Source organism: Macrobrachium nipponense, chromosome 19, assembly GCF_015104395.2.
Source record: "Macrobrachium nipponense isolate FS-2020 chromosome 19, ASM1510439v2, whole genome shotgun sequence".
NCBI lineage: Eukaryota > Metazoa > Arthropoda > Malacostraca > Decapoda > Palaemonidae > Macrobrachium > Macrobrachium nipponense.
Window position 1 is genome coordinate 33,940,540 of NC_061088.1, and position 19,635 is coordinate 33,960,174.

At 36.9% G+C, this 19,635-nt stretch overlaps 1 protein-coding gene across 1 annotated transcript in view; it reads left to right on the forward strand.

Annotated features, from left to right (window-relative positions):
- Positions 1-19,635, forward strand: part of LOC135215926 (tubulin beta chain-like) — a 50,465-nt gene that overhangs the window by 12,229 nt on the left and 18,601 nt on the right. Inside the window, exon 2 of the mRNA XM_064250883.1 lies at positions 7,356-7,464. Within this exon, the coding sequence (XP_064106953.1) occupies positions 7,356-7,464 (109 nt within the window). The remainder of the gene's footprint in view (positions 1-7,355; positions 7,465-19,635) is intronic.

Sequence of the window (19,635 nt, forward strand, 5' to 3'; positions counted from 1 at the left end):
ACGATACCATGTACAGATCGGCACTCAATTAGCTGTATCATAATGACTTTTTCCATGTCTAGACCCATTCCGAGAATGTTTGCTTGGCAAGTTTATTAATGGACGTTGGCTTGTTCTAAATGAATATATTACCGTGTTAAATAATATATAAAAAATAATACATGATATTATAATGAACACAAGTAACTGATCTAAAAATCTGAAATGGCGTCAACTAGATAAGCGTAAACCATGGCTAAATTTAACCTTGATTAAAATAGAAACTACTAAGGTTGCAATTTGGTATGTTTGAAGATTGAAGGGTGGATGATCAACATACCAATTTGCAGCCCTCTAGCCTCAGTAGTTTTTAAGATCGGAGGGCGAACAGTAAAAGTGCGGACGGACGGGCAGACAAAATAATAAAAAAAATCAATATTCATTTCTACAGATGAATGATTGAATAACCCACCATCTTTCGACCAACGTACTTCGTCGATCTTCGTCACGGTGGAAAATGGGAGGTATTACAGAGCCCATATTTATTCTTGGTGAAAATGCAACCTGGACTGATTTTTTGTTTGTTTGTATGGTGTTTTTACGTTGCATGGAAACAGTGGTTATTCAGCAACGGGACCAACGGCTTTACGTGACTTCCGAACCACGTCGAGAGTGAACTTCTGTCACCAGAAATACACATCTCTCACTCCTCAATAGAATGGCCGGGAATCGAACCCGCGACCACTGAGGTGAGAAGCAGACACCAAACCAGCCACGCCACTGAGGCTCTGGACTGAGCTGGTCTATGAAGTGTTATGTACATAATAATGAGGTAACCTCCTTTATGAAGGGATTCCGTCCGGATTTATTATCTTACAGGTTAGTTTTATTATTTGAAAGCGTTTTTATTTTTGCCTTTGACGGATGGATCAGAAGTTCATGTTTTGAACTAAAATTGATCTTGCGTTGGCTTTAATACTATCAAATTTTTCGTTTTATTTTTTCTTACAGATGAATCAGCTCAGGTTTGAACTAGAATTTATTTTACTTGGTTTTACTATTTTTTTTATCTTTATTTATTTTTTCTTTTGACAAATGGCTCGGAAGCCCACGTTTGAACTAGAATGTATTTTTGGGGTTTTACTATTTTTTTGTTTATTGTTATTTATCAACATATTTATTTTTTTGTGACAGATGGATCAGAAGCTTACTTTTATTTGATTTGGTTTTACTATCATTTATTTACCTATTTATCTTTATACTTTTTATTCCTTATGTTTATTTTATTTTCTTTTTCCTTTAATCATTATGAATCAGATAGATAAGAAGCTCACGTTTTGAAATAGAATTTATCTTGGTTTTCAAATGAGCCGAACTTGTCAGAAGGGTGTAGAATGCAGCCATCATGGCCAAAACGCTCCCGAAAACGCATCCAATTGATCATCCAGCCTAACCGGCCGCTAGATAACCTTACCTAGATAATCCCATGTCAAGACGTCACTATGTCCACCTCAAAGCCAAAGACAAGACCTCGGGGGACACTTCCGAAAAGGCGTTTATCTCTTTATATTTACAATATTTCCTATAATGCTTTTTATTGCACACAAATATTGCCTTTGTAACAGCTCATTTTTCACCTAGACAGCGCCCAGGTGTATAGGTCAAAATTTCATGGCTTATTCAATCGTCTTGTTTTCATGGGCTTTTTTTTTAACAAAAGGAGACAATTCATGTCTCAGTAAAGGACAAGAAGTCGAAAGACTTTGCAGTACTCCATTGTTTCTCTTTCCGTCGTGGAATTCGTCTTTATTTATATAATATTCATCACGTTCCACATTTTCGTCATTCGGCTGTACACACACACACACACACACACACACACACACACACACAATGATATAGATATATATATTATATATATATATATATACATACATATATATGCAGAAGCCAGGTACTAGGTCTATCTATAAGTAAATGGGGATACAATCCCATTGTAGTGAACAAGACCACAGCTGATGGTCGAAAAGCTGTGAGTTCCTGCACAAGAAATATATATTTTAAACCAACAGAAGGATTTCAACATCATTGTGGATTGTGTTCCCGCCCAAATAATATATATATATATATATCTATATATATATATATATATTATATATATGTGTGTGTGTGTGTGTGTGTGTGTGTGTGTGTGTGTGTTGTGGGGTGGGGGGGAGGGGGCCGGGGAGGGACAGGTTAACAACCTCCGCTCGCCGACAGTAACCCTGAAAATCCCCTGTACTTTTCAAAGACCTATTCAGTGAATTAGGAAGCCGGTGTTTAGTCGTCTTCTGTGAGTGGCTTCCCGGAGAGAGAATGGCATTGGTCTAGTCATATCATTCCTAAAAGACTTGCCGAGATTCGGAAGGTCACCACAATGAACCCGAACGTAAAAGACTGATTCAACTGTCGAAGGAAGAAAGGAAATGTAAGAGAGAGTACTCGGGGATACTGATCCACAAGAAGAATGTAAAAAAAAAAAACAACTTCGTGTCAAGTCAACGCGTATGTGACATTTCGTGGGCTTGAAATCTGGGTCGCTTTGCTGGGAAGCTAAGGAGAGTCCTTTGTTTGCCTGTCTGTTGGGTTATTTATGGCGTTATCTCCATATTTCTCTCTCTCTCTCTCTCCTCTCTCTCTCTCTCTCTCTCATATATATATATATATACTATATATATATATATATATATATATATATATATATATATCTATACACGTATATACTATACTTGTGTATATATAATATATATATATATATATCTTATATATATATGTAGTCTATATAGTGTATATATATATATTATAGTATATATAGTATATATATATATATAATATATATATATATATATATATATATATATAATCATAGACAATTAACCTCTCTCTCTGTGCCCCGTAAAATTTTAAAACATTGTTTATATATTGTGTACATACTCCGTGTTCGTGCATCCAAAACATTTCTTAGGAAATGACACCAATAAAGTAATAACTATAATTTCCCATAACAGAACCTTCGCTACAATTACAAGCTTCACGGTTACAAGTGATTATTAGGTAATAACCAAAGTGGCAATATTTCGAGTAGACGGAGTTGAGTTATTTTCCAGAATTGTCTCTGCACAGCTCGCTCGCTCTCTCTCTCCTCTCTCTATTTTAGTCGCGTATCCACCTCTAACTAGTTCTAGGAATTATCGGGTGTTGTGAACTGGGAATGCCGGTATTCATAACTGACGATATCATAATGGAGTTGGGGGGGGGGGGGGGGTGGGGGGGGGGGGGATGTCCAATGCCTGCCCGGGAAGCCTTCAATATTTCAAGATGGCTTCTTGGACTGTAGGTGTGCATTTGTAGGCGAGCGAGAGTTCTTTTGTTTTGCATACAATGATTGATTGATTATGCCTATTAAAACCGGCGTCTCAACATCTAGGTCACTGACGCCGTAATATGTTTAGAAAGAAAGCTAAAACTAAATTTTACAAAGAATTTCATATAAAAATATCTAAAAATATATACTATGTATTTGATATTTGTTCGAATATAGTAAAAAAATACTATTTTCGTGGTATAACATTTTTCAAACTAGATGTTCATAATAGATGGACATCTATTCCAGCATAAAGCTGGTTACATGGTTAACGTGACCTCGTTCTGATATACTGAATGCACGTTCGAATCCTGCTTCGGACGTCAGAATTTCTTCGCTTGGTTTCTCATCTGGATCTCAGGCTTTGCCATGACAAGCGTATTACAGTGCACATATCTTGTAAAAAAAAAAAAAAAGTGACCAGTAAATACTATACGGAAGTATATACGTACATACATACATGCATAAGTACCGAAACTAGCAAGTAAAAATTATGTTCTTCAGACTCTTCGTCTTCCGTTTCATTTCGTCTCTCAAGTTTGCCAGATCCCATAACCTCTCTCTCTCTATACATATATACTATATATGTATACTATATACATTATATACTATATACATGTATATGTATGTATATGTACGTATGTATATCTTAAAGGCACCAACAACAGTCTATAAAATTAAATAGTCGGATTGATAAGCTTAGCTCTTCCCGGTTAGAGACAGATGCAAAACGCTGGATTCCTCGAAGATGCTGAAATGAAAAAACAAACAGGAAAACTTACTGACTCACAATTGGGGTCAGTGACTGACTTCGAAGATCACGAGTTTCATGTATGTAGCGTGCATGCCGCTTGTGTGCCGATTGGTGTGTGTGTTCTAATGAACAGAAAATGACATATAGTTAAGGGGTAAAGTTGCAAAGGGGGACTCACCGATTTTGATTGATAGTGTGTGGAACACGCCACAGAAGAGGTGCTTGAAGAGATGTTGCAGATCCCCCGGAAAAGGTACCGTAAAGTGAACTTTGAAAAAGTTAACATTTGAAGTGACAATTACTTGAGTTCTAGAGAAAGGGAAGTGAGGGCAGCACACATTCTTTATTGACGAACTTTAATGTTTTATGGTGTTATAATTATAGTCTTAGAGATTGTTCCCTGTTAGATATATATATACATATGTACATATACATACATATATACATGTATATATATATATCTATATATATATATATATATATATATTATTATAATATATACATATATATATATATATATATATATATATATATATATATATATATATATATATGTGTGTGTGTGTGTGTGTGTGTGTACGGGAGAGAGAGAGAGAGAGAGAGAGAGAGAGAGAGAGAGAGAGAGAGAGAGAGAGTTTATGGGATCTGGCAAACTTGAGAGACGAAATGAAAAGGAAGACGAAGAGTCTGAAGAACATAATTTTTATAGGCTAGTTTCGGTACTTTTCCATTCCCATTCAAAAAAAAAAAAAAAAAAAAAAAAAAAAAAAAGCTACTTAAAATAGTACGAATAATCACAAAATACAACACAAACTTTTGAAGAAAAACTAAATTCAAGTCTTTCAAAGTAACGGACATGTAAGGTTTTAGAAAAACAAGGCGTGATCCGACCTCCAGCTTACTCGGGACGTGTGCAAGATTTACCCCTCAAGCATAAGTTGTAAACATTATAATAATACCTTAACGTGAATCGGTCTTCGTAATTGATACTCATAATTAGTACTACTCATAATAGCAATAAGGAACAAATAAAGAGGACACAAATTAAACACTTTCATGTATTCTCAGTTATAAATAGAAACACAAAATAACTGAACAGAAATTTGGCCTCTAAATTCAGTACATCAAATAAATTAAAACGTACTAAAATCAACGGACAGATAGCCCATTGTTTCACCAACGAAAATAAAAAAAAATACGATATATTTCATTAGAAATAATTTTTCTGTACTGTTCATTATGCACATTAATCTTTTTTACATTTTCATCCTAATAAAAAAATCATAAATATCATATCCTAAAATTCCTGTATCTTTAACTCAATGCAAAACACCTTTTTCAGACCTTTTAAGACCTTTCCTGCCCCTCAAGAACAATAACAAAAAAATAGTTTGTAGAATTACTCCTCCAGTAAGCGATAAAAAATAAAATTTAAACGAAGGCCAAGAGCTAGTACCTTTGCGCTGAAAAGGATACAGATAAAAAGTTTTGGAAGGTATAAAAAGACGAAAATCTCAAAGAAGTTGCACTGTGAACACTTGTTAGAAGGCAGAAAGTAAGATAGAAGAAGAGAATGTGAATGCAGATACAGTAAAAGGAGTAAAAATTGTTGCAGCTAAGGCCTGAAGGGACGCTGCAAAGAACCTAACGAGTTATTAGGAAAGGGCAAGAAAAAAAAAGTGACTAAAATCACGAAAATATCCAAAAAGAACACTTAACTATAACCGGTATAGGTTCTTAAATAAGCTATTGAAGTCAGGTACTAGTTGTTGACTTACAACCCATAAAATCAAGAGGTGAGCATGGACCCAAACTTACAATTATCGCCATTGACTCTTCCGCTTGGTTACTTCTCTGAACTCTTGGTAGTATGTTAGTCCCATGCGTCTGGTACATTTCGAGCTAGCTTCAAAGCTTTCTATAAATTTGGTTTTAGATTATTTTTTTATTAGCTTGTGTGCTTATTTCACCTTGGCAAATTATGATTTCTCTATTTTTAAAACTGTGCCATTAACGGGTGTAAGTTCCTCTTTCAGAATGTTTTTTTCATATGAATTTTTAACGGCTTTTTCTCACATTACTTTGAATACCCTTATAGCCTTGAATATGGGTTGGGTTCCGAAACGTTTATATATATATATATATATATATATATATATATATATATATATATATATATATATATATATATATATATATATATATAATATAGAACATAACACAGACAAACACATGCTAGCCTTGCTTGAAACGAACATTTCCATCGAAAGTTATATAGAAGAGATTCAACACCACAATATCATAAAGATGCATAAACCTCGAGAGCTCGAGTGCTTGAAGGCCACATTTCCAAGCAATGGCGTCAATAGCATGAGGAAACGAGTCTAGTAAACATCGTTTATTGACGTCAATGCTCAATGCACTGCTTGCAAATGGATATACTGCAGTCACTTCGGAAGGGCTGATTGTTTGTTTGTATGGTGTTTTTACGTTGCATGAAACCAACGGTTATTCAGCAATGGGACCAACGGCTTTACTTGACTTCCGAACCACGTCGAGAGTGAACTTCTATCACCAGAAATACACATCTCTCACTCCTCATTGGAAATGGCCGAGAATCGAACTCGCGACCACAGAGGTGGGACGCCAACACCATAGCAACCACGCCACTGAGGCGCTGGAAGGGCTGATTCTCTCAATATATATATATATATATATATATATATATATATATATAATATATATATATATATATGTTCTTTCACGACCAGAGGCAAAGATTTCTGCGAGCCATGGTGTCTTGGAGGGAAAGGATGTTCTTTGTGGGGGACGCCATGCTAACCTTGGCGGAGGTTTGCATCTGCGGATGACCTTGCTGAAACATGGAAGGTTTTTTTTGGCACCTACATTAAAAATTAGTTATATATATATATATATATATATATATATATATATATAGATATATATATATATGAATAAAATTGAATAATTATCACTTCACCGTCAACGTCAATGGCGTCTTGATTTCGTGCCTGTCCACTGGACAATGGTTCGATCCCATGAGGGACGAAATTATTATCAACCAATATATATATATATATATATATATATATAATGTATGTATGTATTATGTAGTATATATGTGTATGCGTGTGTATGTGCGTGTAGAAATGACACATGCTCTATGTACTAAGTCGAATCTTACTTTCCCTTCAACAGTTCTGGGAAGTGATAAGCGACGAACACGGTCTAGACAAACAAGGGTTGTACCACGGAACGCACGAGATCCAGCTGGAGAGAATCAGCGTCTATTACAATGAAGCAACAGGTATGGTGTCCTTTTCGTGCTCTTTTTTTTTTTTCAGGCTTTTCCTGGTTTATTCCTTTTTTTCGTCTGCGTCATTTGATTTACTTTTCATTTTTTCGATAGCGTAATTTCAAGTTTTAATGTAAGTTAATGCATTTATTTTTTTTTAGACATTTTCGTCTATTGAACTTATTTTTTTTTTCGTCTGCGTTATTTTATTCACGTCTTATTTTTTCGAAATAACTGCTTTTCATGTATAAGTTAACTTATTTTTCTATTATAGACATTTTCAGCATTTGAACACTTTTTTTCATCTCTTCATTTACCTGAATGTTTCTATTTTACTTGGACTAATTTACCTTTAATTTCTATTGTCTATCTATTCGTTAGCTGAAACTTCAAAGCTGTTAGTCTGTTTCTTTGTCCTATGTCGGTATTCACATGATTGCAGTAATACCACTACTCAAATAATTGTAGCAAACTTTGATAAATCTTTAAAGCTTTGGGACGATTCGTATTTTACTTAGGTAACTTTTCTTCTAATTGTATCTGTGATAAATATTAAAAAAAGCACAGTATCTATCCAAATGTAATGAACTTCTTCATTGGACTCATCCTCCTCTACAAAAATAATCCGACATTTCTTTCTCACGAACAGATAGTTTGAAGAGACTACCGGTGGACGTTCTATGACGACAAATTTTTAATTATTATTAGTAATGATTACGAAGTCTTAATGGAAGTAGCCGATCGTTATTTATATTTTATTATATAGATAATACCAAATATTAATACGATTCAGTATTAGAAAAATTAACACATTGGTATTAATAATCCCTCCCATAGTCGCCTGACATGAGCAATTAACATATTTTCCGCATCACCATTAATCAAATACCTATTTTTTATTCTTAATTTACTAATAAGAGATACGCGAACCACCGCAAAAACTTCCAGTGCGAGATGTGTAAAAAATAAAAAAGAAGCACTACTAAAAATCCAATAATAACATCATCACGAGAAGCACCACTAACAAGAAATCAGTTATAAGAAGACCCGCTAAAAACGTGAAATACGAGAAACAGTACAACTGAGTATAGTTTATGTTCTAAGAAAATAAATACCAATAAAAAATTCAGATGAGAGGATTGCCACGCGAAGCACCACTAAAAAAATCAGATACAAGAGGTAACACCAAGGAGTTCCAAACAGCTGGTGCCTCCAAAGGTCAGACTTGCCACAGATCAAGCAAATGGGAATCGATTCCAGGCTGTCAACTGACAATGCCAAGGCAGGTGCTCAGGTGAGTTACCTGGGAAATTTTCAGCTCTTGGCAGATGGAGGACGGTCAGCAATGACGAGGAGGGAGACAAACGCTGAGAAAGTACGGTGATTGTGATCAAATTTATTGTCAAAAGCAATTCTATAAACAACACCAACTATAATGTTAATGGAGACAAATAACAGCAATAAGAGCCGTAAACAGACATGACGAAAGAAGTCTGAACTGGACTACTAACGTTCTGTCACTTCCTGGCCTCTGAAATATTAATAAGTTGATGTCTGAACAACACTTCACATTAGATAAGCTTATGCATAATCCACTGATTTCAATTTCAAGCCCCTGGCTTTGGCATATCGAAGTCTAACTTCCTGACCTCTGAAATACCAATAATTGGATGTCTGAACACCAGTGCCTATTTGTTAAGCTTAGGTTACTGGTTTCAACTTCAAGACCCTGGCTTTGGCATTTCGAAGTCAAACTTAGTCAACTTAATTACTAGGGAATTGTCTTTATAATCTGTCAGCATGAAAATAATACCACAAATATCATGCAGACAGCTGTGAAGTATTTCAATCACCGAAATCCCGTTCTATTTCCACGGGATAGTTTCTATTGAGAACAAAAGTTGAAAAACTCGAGGAGGTCGCCAGTCAATATATTCGCCTACTTCGTCAGTTGAATTGAATTGAATATAGAATTTAGGCCAAAGGCCAAGCACTAGAACCTATGAGGTCATTCAGCGCTGAAACGGAAATTGACTGTAAAAGGTTTGAAAGGTGTAACGGGAGGAAAACCTCGCAGTTGCACTATGAAGCAATTGTGAGAAGAGGGTGTGGAGAGTAAGATGGAAGAAAGAGAATATGAAAGGAATAACTGGAAAGAGAACAAAAGGGCTGCAGCTAGGGGCCGAAGGCACGGTAATGACAGCATCAATAATGACAGTATTACTGAAGTTCATAGTAATAATGATAATAATAAAAATATTAAAAACCTACTAGCAGTAATGGAAATATTAACATAAACCATGGAAAAATGAATAAAGCCAAACATCATAAGAACAGCAAACGTACTAAATACGTCTGATAACTGCAAATAGCCCTCACAGTTGATGTCTATGTGAAAATATTAATATATCGACATGAAACTTTCATAACAGTCATGGCGGAAGTACCTTGAATCACGTCAGGAAATTGTGGGTGGCTTAGCAAACGCCATCTATTGACAAGGCACCCCACTGCATATTGCATGACTATTTCTTATATGTGTTTTCGTGGTTCTTTCTATTATTGTTATTATTAACATGATCATGTCAATTCCGTAAGATGACTGAATCGTGAAATAACAGGGAATTCTGCAGTTCCGGCATTTATTGTCAAAACTATTATTAATACCATAAATAATTAACAAAAGCAAGACTTTTGACATTCAGCGAGAGAAGTTTCAAATTATAGTGCAATCTTTAAATTTTACGTCAAGAATTTGACCGACCGTCAATGGAGAATACCGAGCCTCCTTCGCGCAATGCTGATACAAACATTTTGAAGCAAAATGATGCATCGTCTGAGTGTGGTATTGCGCAATTTACCTTTAGTAAGTAGCCGCCTAATTTCATGTGAGATGTGTTGTATATTAAAATGTTTGCACTTCAAATACCATACATGGTTGTAGAAGCAGTGTTATGAACTGACAAATTTCTCAGAGAAGTGACCACAGCCATTTCGAAGCAGATCCCAACTTCCTGCCGAACAGCAAGTCTTTATTCTGATTCACGCCCATATCCAAGAAGCATTTGTTCCTCCTGACAGATAGACAGACAGACAGAACAAACTCACTGAAAACAACTTCCTTGTTTTACGAAGTGATCATAGCGGAGACTGGGCGACCTTAAATTAGTCCCAAGATGTAGGCGAGCAATGCGATTGGAGAAGGCAGAGGTGGTGTGGGTGAAGGGAACGGGATAGCTGAGTGTATGAAGAAACCAGGATTGTAGTGTGGGTATGGGAAATGAAGAGTGCAGTGTGGGAAGTGGTGTTTTCACAATATTAATGTCAACTGAATGAGACGTTACGTATTCTTGAAAAATGATTGACAACAAAATATTGTGTCAAAGAGTTGGTCGTCCAGAAACAACCAGACCTCTCCCACATCCATAAATACAGCAAATATTTCCTTAATTTTGTTTGTTTGTTTGCTTGTAGAAGATTAGCCCACGTGTCCAGCAACGTTCCGATGTTTCTGGTTAAACCTGTATCGACAGCGGCGGCATTAACTTTAAAATAATAATAATTTTTATATCTCACAAGTTTTGAAAAATTCTCAAGAGAATTTTCACCATTCAGTGTTGATGGAGGTTTTCTCAAGAGAATTTTTACCATTCAGTGTTGATGGAGGTTTTCTCAAGAGAATTTTCAGCATTCAGTGTTGATGGAGGTTTTCTCAAGAGAATTTTCACCATTCAGTGTTGATGGAGGTTTTCTCAAAAGAATTTTTACCATTCAGTGTTGATGGAGGTTTTCTCAAGAGAATTTTCACCATTCAGTGTTGATGGAGGTTTTCTCAAGAGAATTTTCAGCATTCAGTGTTGATGGAGGTTTTCTCAAAAGAATTTTTACCATTCAGTGTTGATGGAGGTTTTCTCAAGAGAATTTTCACCATTCAGTGTTGATGGAGGTTTTCTCAAGAGAATTTTCACCATTCAGTGTTGATGGGGGTTTTCTCAAGAGAATTTTCACCATTCAGTGTTGATGGAGGTTTTCTCAAGAGAATTTTCACCATTCAGTGTTGATGGAGGTTTTCTCAAGAGAATTTTCACCATTCAGTATTGATGGGGGGTTTCTCAAGAAAATTTTTACCATTCAGTGTTGATGGAGGTCTTCTCAAGAGAATTTTCAGCATTCTGTGTTGATGGGGGTTTTCTCAAGAGAATTTTCCCCGTTCAGTGTTAATGGAGGTTTTCTCAAGAGAATTTTCCCCATTCAGTGTTGATGGAGGTTTTCTCAAGAGAATTTTCCCCATTCAGTGTTGATGGAGGTTTTCTCAAGAGAATTTTCACCATTCAGTGTTGATGGGGGTTTTCTGAAGAGAATTTTCCCCATTCAGTGTTGATGAAGGTTTTCTCAAGAGAATTTTCACCATTCAGTGTTGATGGGGGTTTCTCAAGAGAATTTTCACCATTCAGTGTTGATGGGGGTTTTCTCAAGAGAATTTTCACCATTCAGTGTTGATGGGGGTTTTCTCAAGAGAATTTTCACCATTCAGTGTTGATTAAGGTTTTCTCAGTAGAATTTTCACCATTCAGTGTTGATGGGGGTTTTCTCAAGAAAATTTTCACCATTCAGTGTTGATGGGGGTTTTCTCAAGAGAATTTTCACCATTCAGTGTTGATGGGGGTTTTCTCAAGAGAATTTTGCCCATTCAGTGTTGATGGGGGTTTACTCAAGAGAATTTTCACCATTCAGTGTTGATGGAGGTTTTCTCAAGAGAATTTTCACCATTCAGTGTTGATGGGGGTTTTCTCAAGAGAATTTTCACCATTCAGTGTTGATGGGGGTTTTCTCAAGAGGAATTTTTCACCATCAGTGTTGATGGGGGTTTTCTCAAGAGAAATTTTCACCACCATCAGTGTTAATGAAGGTTTTCTTCTCAAAGAGAATTTTCACCATACAGTTTTTGTTGATGGGGGTTTTCTCAAGAGAATTTTCACCATTCAGTGTTGATGGGGGTTTTCTCAAGAGAATTTTCACCATTCAGTGAAGATGGGGGTTTTCTCAAGAGAATTTTCACCATTCAGTGTTGATGGGGGTTTACTCAAGAGAATTTTCCCCATTCAGTGTTGATGGGGGTTTCTCAAGAGAATTTTCAGCATTCAGTGTTGATGGGGTCTTCTCAAGAGAATTTTCACCATTCAGTGTTGATGGGGGTTTTCTCAAGAGAATTTTCACCATTCAGTGTTGATGAAGGTTTTCTCAAGAGAATTTTCACCATTCAGTGTTGAAGGTTTTCTCAAGAGAATTTTCACCATTCAGTGTTGATGGGGGTTTCGGTTTTCTCAAGAATTTTCAATTTTCACCATTCAGTGTTGATGGGGCGGGTTTTTCTCAAGAGAATTTTCACCCTTCAGTGTTGATGAAGGTTTTCTCAAGAGAATTTTTTTTCCACCATTCAGTGTTGATGAAGGTTTTCTCAGAGAATTTTCACCCCATTCCAGTGTTGATGAAGGTTTTCTCAAGAGAATTTTCACCATTCAGTGTTGATGAAGGTTTTCTCAAGAGAATTTTCACCATTCAGTGTTGAAGGTTTTCTCAAGAGAATTTTCACCATTCAGTGTTGATGGGGGTTTTCTCAAGAGAATTTTCACCATTCAGTGTTGATGGGGGTTTTCTCAAGAGAATTTTCACCCTTCAGTGTTGATGAAGGTTTTCTCAAGAGAATTTTCCCCATTCAGCGTTGATGGGGGATTTCTCAAGAGAATTTTCACCATTTAGAGTTGATGTGGATTTTCTCAAGAGAATGTTTACCATTCAGTGTTGATGGAGGTTTTCTCAAGAGAATTTTCACCATTCAGTGTAGATGGAGGTTTTCTCAAGAGAATTTTTACCATTCAGTGTTGATGGAGGTTTTCTCAAGAGAATTTTCACCATTCAGTGTTGATGGGGGTTTTCTCAAGAGAATTTTCACCATTCAGTGTTGATGGGGGTTTTCTCAAGAGAATTTTCACCATTCAGTGTTGATGGAGGTTTTCTCAAGAGAATTTTTACCATTCAGTGTTGATGGAGGTTTTCTCAAGAGAATTTTCACCATTCAGTGTTGATGGGGGTTTTCTCAAGAGAATTTTCACCATTCAGTGTTGATGGGGGTTTTCTCAAGAGAATTTTCACCATTCAGTGTTGATGGGGGTTTTCTCAAGAGAATTTTCACCATTCAGTGTTGATGGAGGTTTTCTCAATAGAATTTTCACCATTCAGTGTTGATGGGGGTTTTCTCAAGAGAATTTTCACCATTCAGTGTTGATGGAGGTTTTCTCAATAGAATTTTCACCATTCAGTGTTGATGGGGGAGAAATTTTCACCATTCAGTGTTGATGGGGGTTTTCTCAAGAGAATTTTCACCATTCAGTGTTGATGGGGGTTTTCACAAGAGAATTTTCACCATTCAGTGTTGATGGAGGTTTTCTCAAGAGAATTTCACATTCAGTGTTGATGGGGGTTTCTCAAGAGAATTTTCACCCATTCAGTGTTGATGGGGGTTTTCTCAATAGAATTTCACCATTCAGTGTTGATGGGGGTTTCTCAAGAGAAATTTTCACCATTCATGTTGATGGAGGTTTTCTCAAAGAGAATTTTCTCCATTCAGTGTTGATGGAGGTTTTCTCAAGAAAGTTTTCACCATTCAGTGTTGATGGGGGTTTTCTCAAGAGAATTTTCACCATTCAGTGTTGATGGGGGTTTTCTCAAGAGAATTTTCACCATTCAGTGTTGATGGGGGTTTTCATAATAGAATTTTCACCATTCAGTGTTGATGGGGGTTTTTCAAAGAGAATTTTCACCATTCAGTGTTGAATGGAGGTTTTTCTCAAGAGAAATTTTTTCCACCATTCAGTGTTGATGGAGGTTTTCTCAAAAGAGAATTTTCACGATTCCGTGTTGATGGAGGTTTTCTCGAAGAGGAATTTTTCCACCATTCAGTTGTTGAATGGGGGTTTTCTCAAGAGAAATTTTTCACCAATTCAGTGTTGATGGGGGTTTCTCAAGAGAATTTTCACCATTCAGTGTTGATGGGGGGTTTTCTCAAGGAGAATTTTCCACCAATTCAGTGTTGATTGGGGGTTTTCTCAAGAATTTTCCCCAATTCAGTGGTTTGATGGGGGTTTCTCAAGAGAAATTTTCAACCATTTCAAGTGTTGAATGGGGGTTTTCTCAGAGGGGGGGGAAATTTTACCCCAATTCAGATGGTTGATGGAGGTTTTCTCAAGAGAATTTTTCACCATTCAGTGATGGTGGGGTTTTCTCAAGGAGAATTTTCACCATTCAGTGTGATGGGGGTTTTTTCTTCAAGGAGAATTTTCACCCATTCAGTGTTGCAATGGAGGGTTTTTCTTTCAAGAGAAATTTTTCACCATTCAGCTGTTGATGGGAGGTTTTTCTCAATGGAGAATTTTTCCCCACCATTCTCATGTGTTGATGGAGGTTTTCTCAAGAGAATTTTTCACCTTCAGTGTTGATGGGGGTTTTCTCAAGAGATTTTCCCCATTTCAGTGTTGATGGAGGTTTTCTCAAGAGAATATTTCCACCATTCAAATGTTGAATTTTGGAGGTTCTATCAAGAGAATTTTCACCATTCAGTGGTTGATGAAGGTTTTCTCAGTAGAATTTTTCAACCATTTCAGTGGTTGATGGGGGTTTTTTCTCAAGAAGAATTTTCAACCGCATTCAGTGTTGATTGGGGGTTTTTCTCAAGAGAATTTTCCACCATTTTCAGTTGTTTGATGGAGGGTTTTCTTTCAATCAAGAAAGAATTTTCACCATTCAGGTGTTGATGGAGGTTTTTCTGCAAAGAAGAATTTTTGTTTCCCACCATTTCAGTGTTGATCGGGGGTTTTCTCAAGAGAAATTTTCACCCATTTCAGTGGTTGATGGGGGGTTTTCTCAAGAGAAATTTATCACCAATTCTCCAGTGTTTTGATGGGGGGTTTTCTCAAAGAAAGAATTTTCAGCATTCAGTGGTTGATAGGAGGTTTTCTCAAGAGAAATTTTAATTTTCACCATTCAGGTGTTGATGGAAGGTTTTTCTTCAAGAAGAATTTTCACCATTCAGTGTTGATGGGGGGTTTTCTCAAGCCCGAATTTTCAGCCATTCGGTGTTGATGGGGGTTTGTTTTCTCAACGAGAATTTTCACCATTATTCAGCGTTAGTTTTGATGCCAAAGAGCAATTTTTCCCAACCATTTCAGTGTTATGATGTGGGTTTTCTCAAGAGAATTTTCAACCATTTCAGTGGCTTGATGGTGGTTTTCTTCAAGAGAATTTTCACCATTCAGTGTTGATGGGGGGTTTTCTCAAGAGAATTTTCAGCCATTCAGTGTTGATGGAGGTTTTCTCAAAGAGAATTTTTTCCAACGCAATTCAAGCTGTTGATGGGCTGGGGGGTTTTTTCTTTCCAAGAGGAATTTTCCCATTCCCAGTTCAGTCTGATGGGGTTTTTCTCAAAGGAGAAATTTTCACCAATTCAGCAATTGATTGGAGGTTTTCTTGGTCAAGAGGAAATTTTTCACCATTTCAGTTGTTGATGGAAAGGTTTTTCCTCCAAAAGAAGAATTTTCACCATTCAGTTTGCTTGATTGGGGGTTTTTTCTCAAGAGAAAATTTTATTTCAGCATTTCTAGTGCTTTGATGGAGGTCTTCTCAAAGAGAATTTTTCAGCATTCAGTTGTTTGAATGGAGGTTTTCTCCTCAAGAGAATTTTCAACCATTCGTAGTGTTGAATGGGGGTTTTCTCAAACAGAGGAATTTTTCAGCCCCAAAAAAACTTGCAGTTGTTGATGGAGGTTTTCTCAACCCGAGAAATTTTCACCATTCACGTTGTTGATGGAGGTTTTCTCAATGAGAATTTTCCAACCAAATTCAGTGTGGATCGGCGAAGGTTTTGTTCTTCAAGAGAATTTTCAGCATTCAGTGTTGATGGAGGTTTTCTTCAAGAGAATTTTCAGCATTTTACAGTTGGTTTGATGGAGGTTTTCTCAAGAGAAATTTCAACCATTTAGCGTTGATGGGGGATTTTTCTCAAGAGAAATTTTCCAACCAATTTCAGCGTTGATGGAGCGGTTTTCTCAAGAGAATTTTCTTTCACCATTCAAGCGGTTGATGGGGAGGTTTTCTCAAGAGAATTTTTACCATTCAGTGTTGAATGGGGGTTTTCTCAAGAGAATTTTTAATTTTCACCATTCAGCGTTGATGGGGGTTTTCTCAAGAGAATTTTCACCATTCAGTGTTGATGGAGGATTTCTCCAAGAGAATTTCACCATTCAGTGTTGATGGGGGGTTTTCTCAAGAGAATTTTCCCCCCCCATTCAGTGTTGATGGAGGTTTTCTCAAAGAGAATTTTATTCACCATTCAGTGTGTGATGGGGGTTTTCTCAGAGAATTTTTCACCATTCAGTGTTATGAGGAGGTTTTCTCAAGGAGGAATTTTCACTATTCAGTGTTGATGGAGGTTTCTCAACGAGAATTTTTCAGCATCAGTGTTGATGGAGGTTTCCTCAACAGAAGAATTTTTTCACCACCTTCAGTGTTGATGGGGGTGTTTTCTCAAGAGAATTTTTCACCAGTTCAGGTCGGTTGATGGAGGGTTTTCTCGAAGAGAAATTTTCACCATTCAGTGTTTTGATGAGGTTTCCTCAAGAGAAATTTTCACCATTCAGTGTTGATGGAGGTTTCCTCAAGAGAATTTTCACCATTCAGTGTTGATGGAGGTTTCCTCAAGAGAATTTTCACCATTCAGTGTTGATGGAGGTTTTCTTAAGAGAATTTTAAGTAATTAATGGAATACTGCGAGAGAATACTCTCTAGATTCTATGAAGAATAACCTGGTGGGAAATAGAAGAAAAACAATTAAAGGTTTGAAAGGTGTGTTAGGAGAAGGTGGAAAGTAAGATGGTAGATACAGATTATTTTCGAAAGGAGGTATTGTAAAAGGGACGAAAGAGGTTCCAAGTATGGGTCCGATGGGACGCTGCAAAGAACTTCAAGTAACGCCTGCAGTGCACCACTTGAGGTGCACTGACGGCGCTAACCCTCCTACGGATGAAGGGGAGATGAAGATGGCTTGGATGCACAAACCCTGAGCAGCGTCACCTGGACCCCTGTGGACTTATAGTATCTAGAGTTGTTAGACTCAGAAGAACTATTTTGGATGCGAACCCTTTTAATTACGAAGTCTCCCTTCTATGAGAAGGGAGGGTTGAAATGGGCAGAGATTTGTGGAAAATAACGCACAAGAAAGACATGATTTGGGGAATTTCCCAAAGGCACCACTGCGACATGCGGCGCTGGAGGCAATGCTGACGAGAAATATCTGCTACATGGTAAATGTGCAGACTTGAAAACCGCTTTTTTTTTTTAGCTTGATTCTCCATAAAGTTTAGATGGAGAGAGAGAGAGAGAGAGAGAGAGAGAGAGAGAGAGAGAGAGAGAGAGAGAGAGAGAGTTATTACAGTGGCATCCATTATAATCACAGAGCCCTCTAATTTCCTTTGTAAATCGGGATTGCAGCGTTAACGGATGGTATAACTACATACACAAAGAGACAGAAACTGAAGTAAGTGACTGCGTGTTTAAGAGAGGAGAGAGAGAGAGAGCATGAGAGAGAGAGAGAGAGAGAGAGAGAGAGAGAGAGAGAGAGAGAGCATGTGGGCGTGTGTAAAAGAGAGAGCAAGAGACTTAGCAGTAAAGAAAGATGGAGGTGGTGTAGAGAAAGAGCGAGTAAAAAATAAATAAATAAATAAAATAAAAAGTCAAGAACGTCTCAAGGTCACCGGATGACGCGAAACATCAATCGGGTACCAGGAATTATGCGCTTATTCACCAATACATTCCTCGGACTTCTACAGACAAAACAGGACGAAGTCGCGACACAAACAAAGAGATACCATTATCACCACTCAAAAATGACAGGTTATTGCCAGCGACAAGAAGGTTATGCTCTCGGTGCGGACTGTTTATACGTCTGCGAGTGAGTTAGATGAAGCAAAAACATGACGTCTCAACTTTTACGAAAATTTGACAGCAGATTGAATTTTGTAAGAGAACCGCATCTGGGTTTTCGAGGGTTGTCATCTAGGACTAATATTTCTTGAGGGTCATGATCTTTCATGATATTCAGTATTTTGTTTCTGTCATGACGGTAATCCCAGACGGGCTTGTGCTTAACATGCCGCAAAGGTGGATATATATACAAGGGATTATCCAGGAAATATCCCTAATTTTGAGTAGGTGGGAGGGGAGTTTGGGAGTGGCGTACACTTCTCAGACTTGTCGGAGGTTCGCGTTCGCCAAAAGCTCTTCGACAACACATTTGCGGACTGCTCGATATAAGAAAAGTACTAAATTAATCATCCTATGTACTACAGTGGAGCTTAGAAACGTCCTCTCTTGGTGTTCTTGATCTTATGTCGTTATAGCTGACTTAATCGTCGTGGCCAGACATCAATAATGTGTATAAAATAATGCTTGGAAAATTGTACATTTCCATGTTCCGGTTTTCTTACAAACTCCTTCGCTAAGAAGGTGAGCGAGATTGGGCACTGAACTACTTGTCACAAGGGATTTTGAATAAGGAAACCTAATGGTTAGTTTTATCACGGCCACTGCCTATCCCAGTTGTAATTTATTCTTATCTGAGAAGTGCTTTTGGTAAAAACTGATTGCCTAGAGGCAAATTAGTTATATCCACATATATACAGTAAATATAAATTATATACGAACAAAGTTATAGGCACGAAGGAAGGAGTGAAACAATGAGATGCTTATTACTTTCGTCTTATTACCAAGACACGGTCACAGCAACTGACCATGTCTTCTTAATAAGACGATATATATATATATATAATATATATATATATAATTATTATATCTATATATTTTTATATAAAATATATTAGTTATGTAAATTGAATACGTTTCTGGTCAGATAACAAAACTAATATCTAAAATTTTATTTTACCCTGAAAATATTTATCATAACTAAGCACCTTGACAGATTGAAATCTCCTGATCCAAAATGCATTTTGGAGCATGCAAAGGTCCTATAATGTCGCAAGTGGCACTCGAGTTTTTTTGTTTTTGTTTTTTTATTATATTGTCAATTCTTAGGTTTTATCTTGGAGGTGTTGGTAATCTCACGCCAAAGTCTAA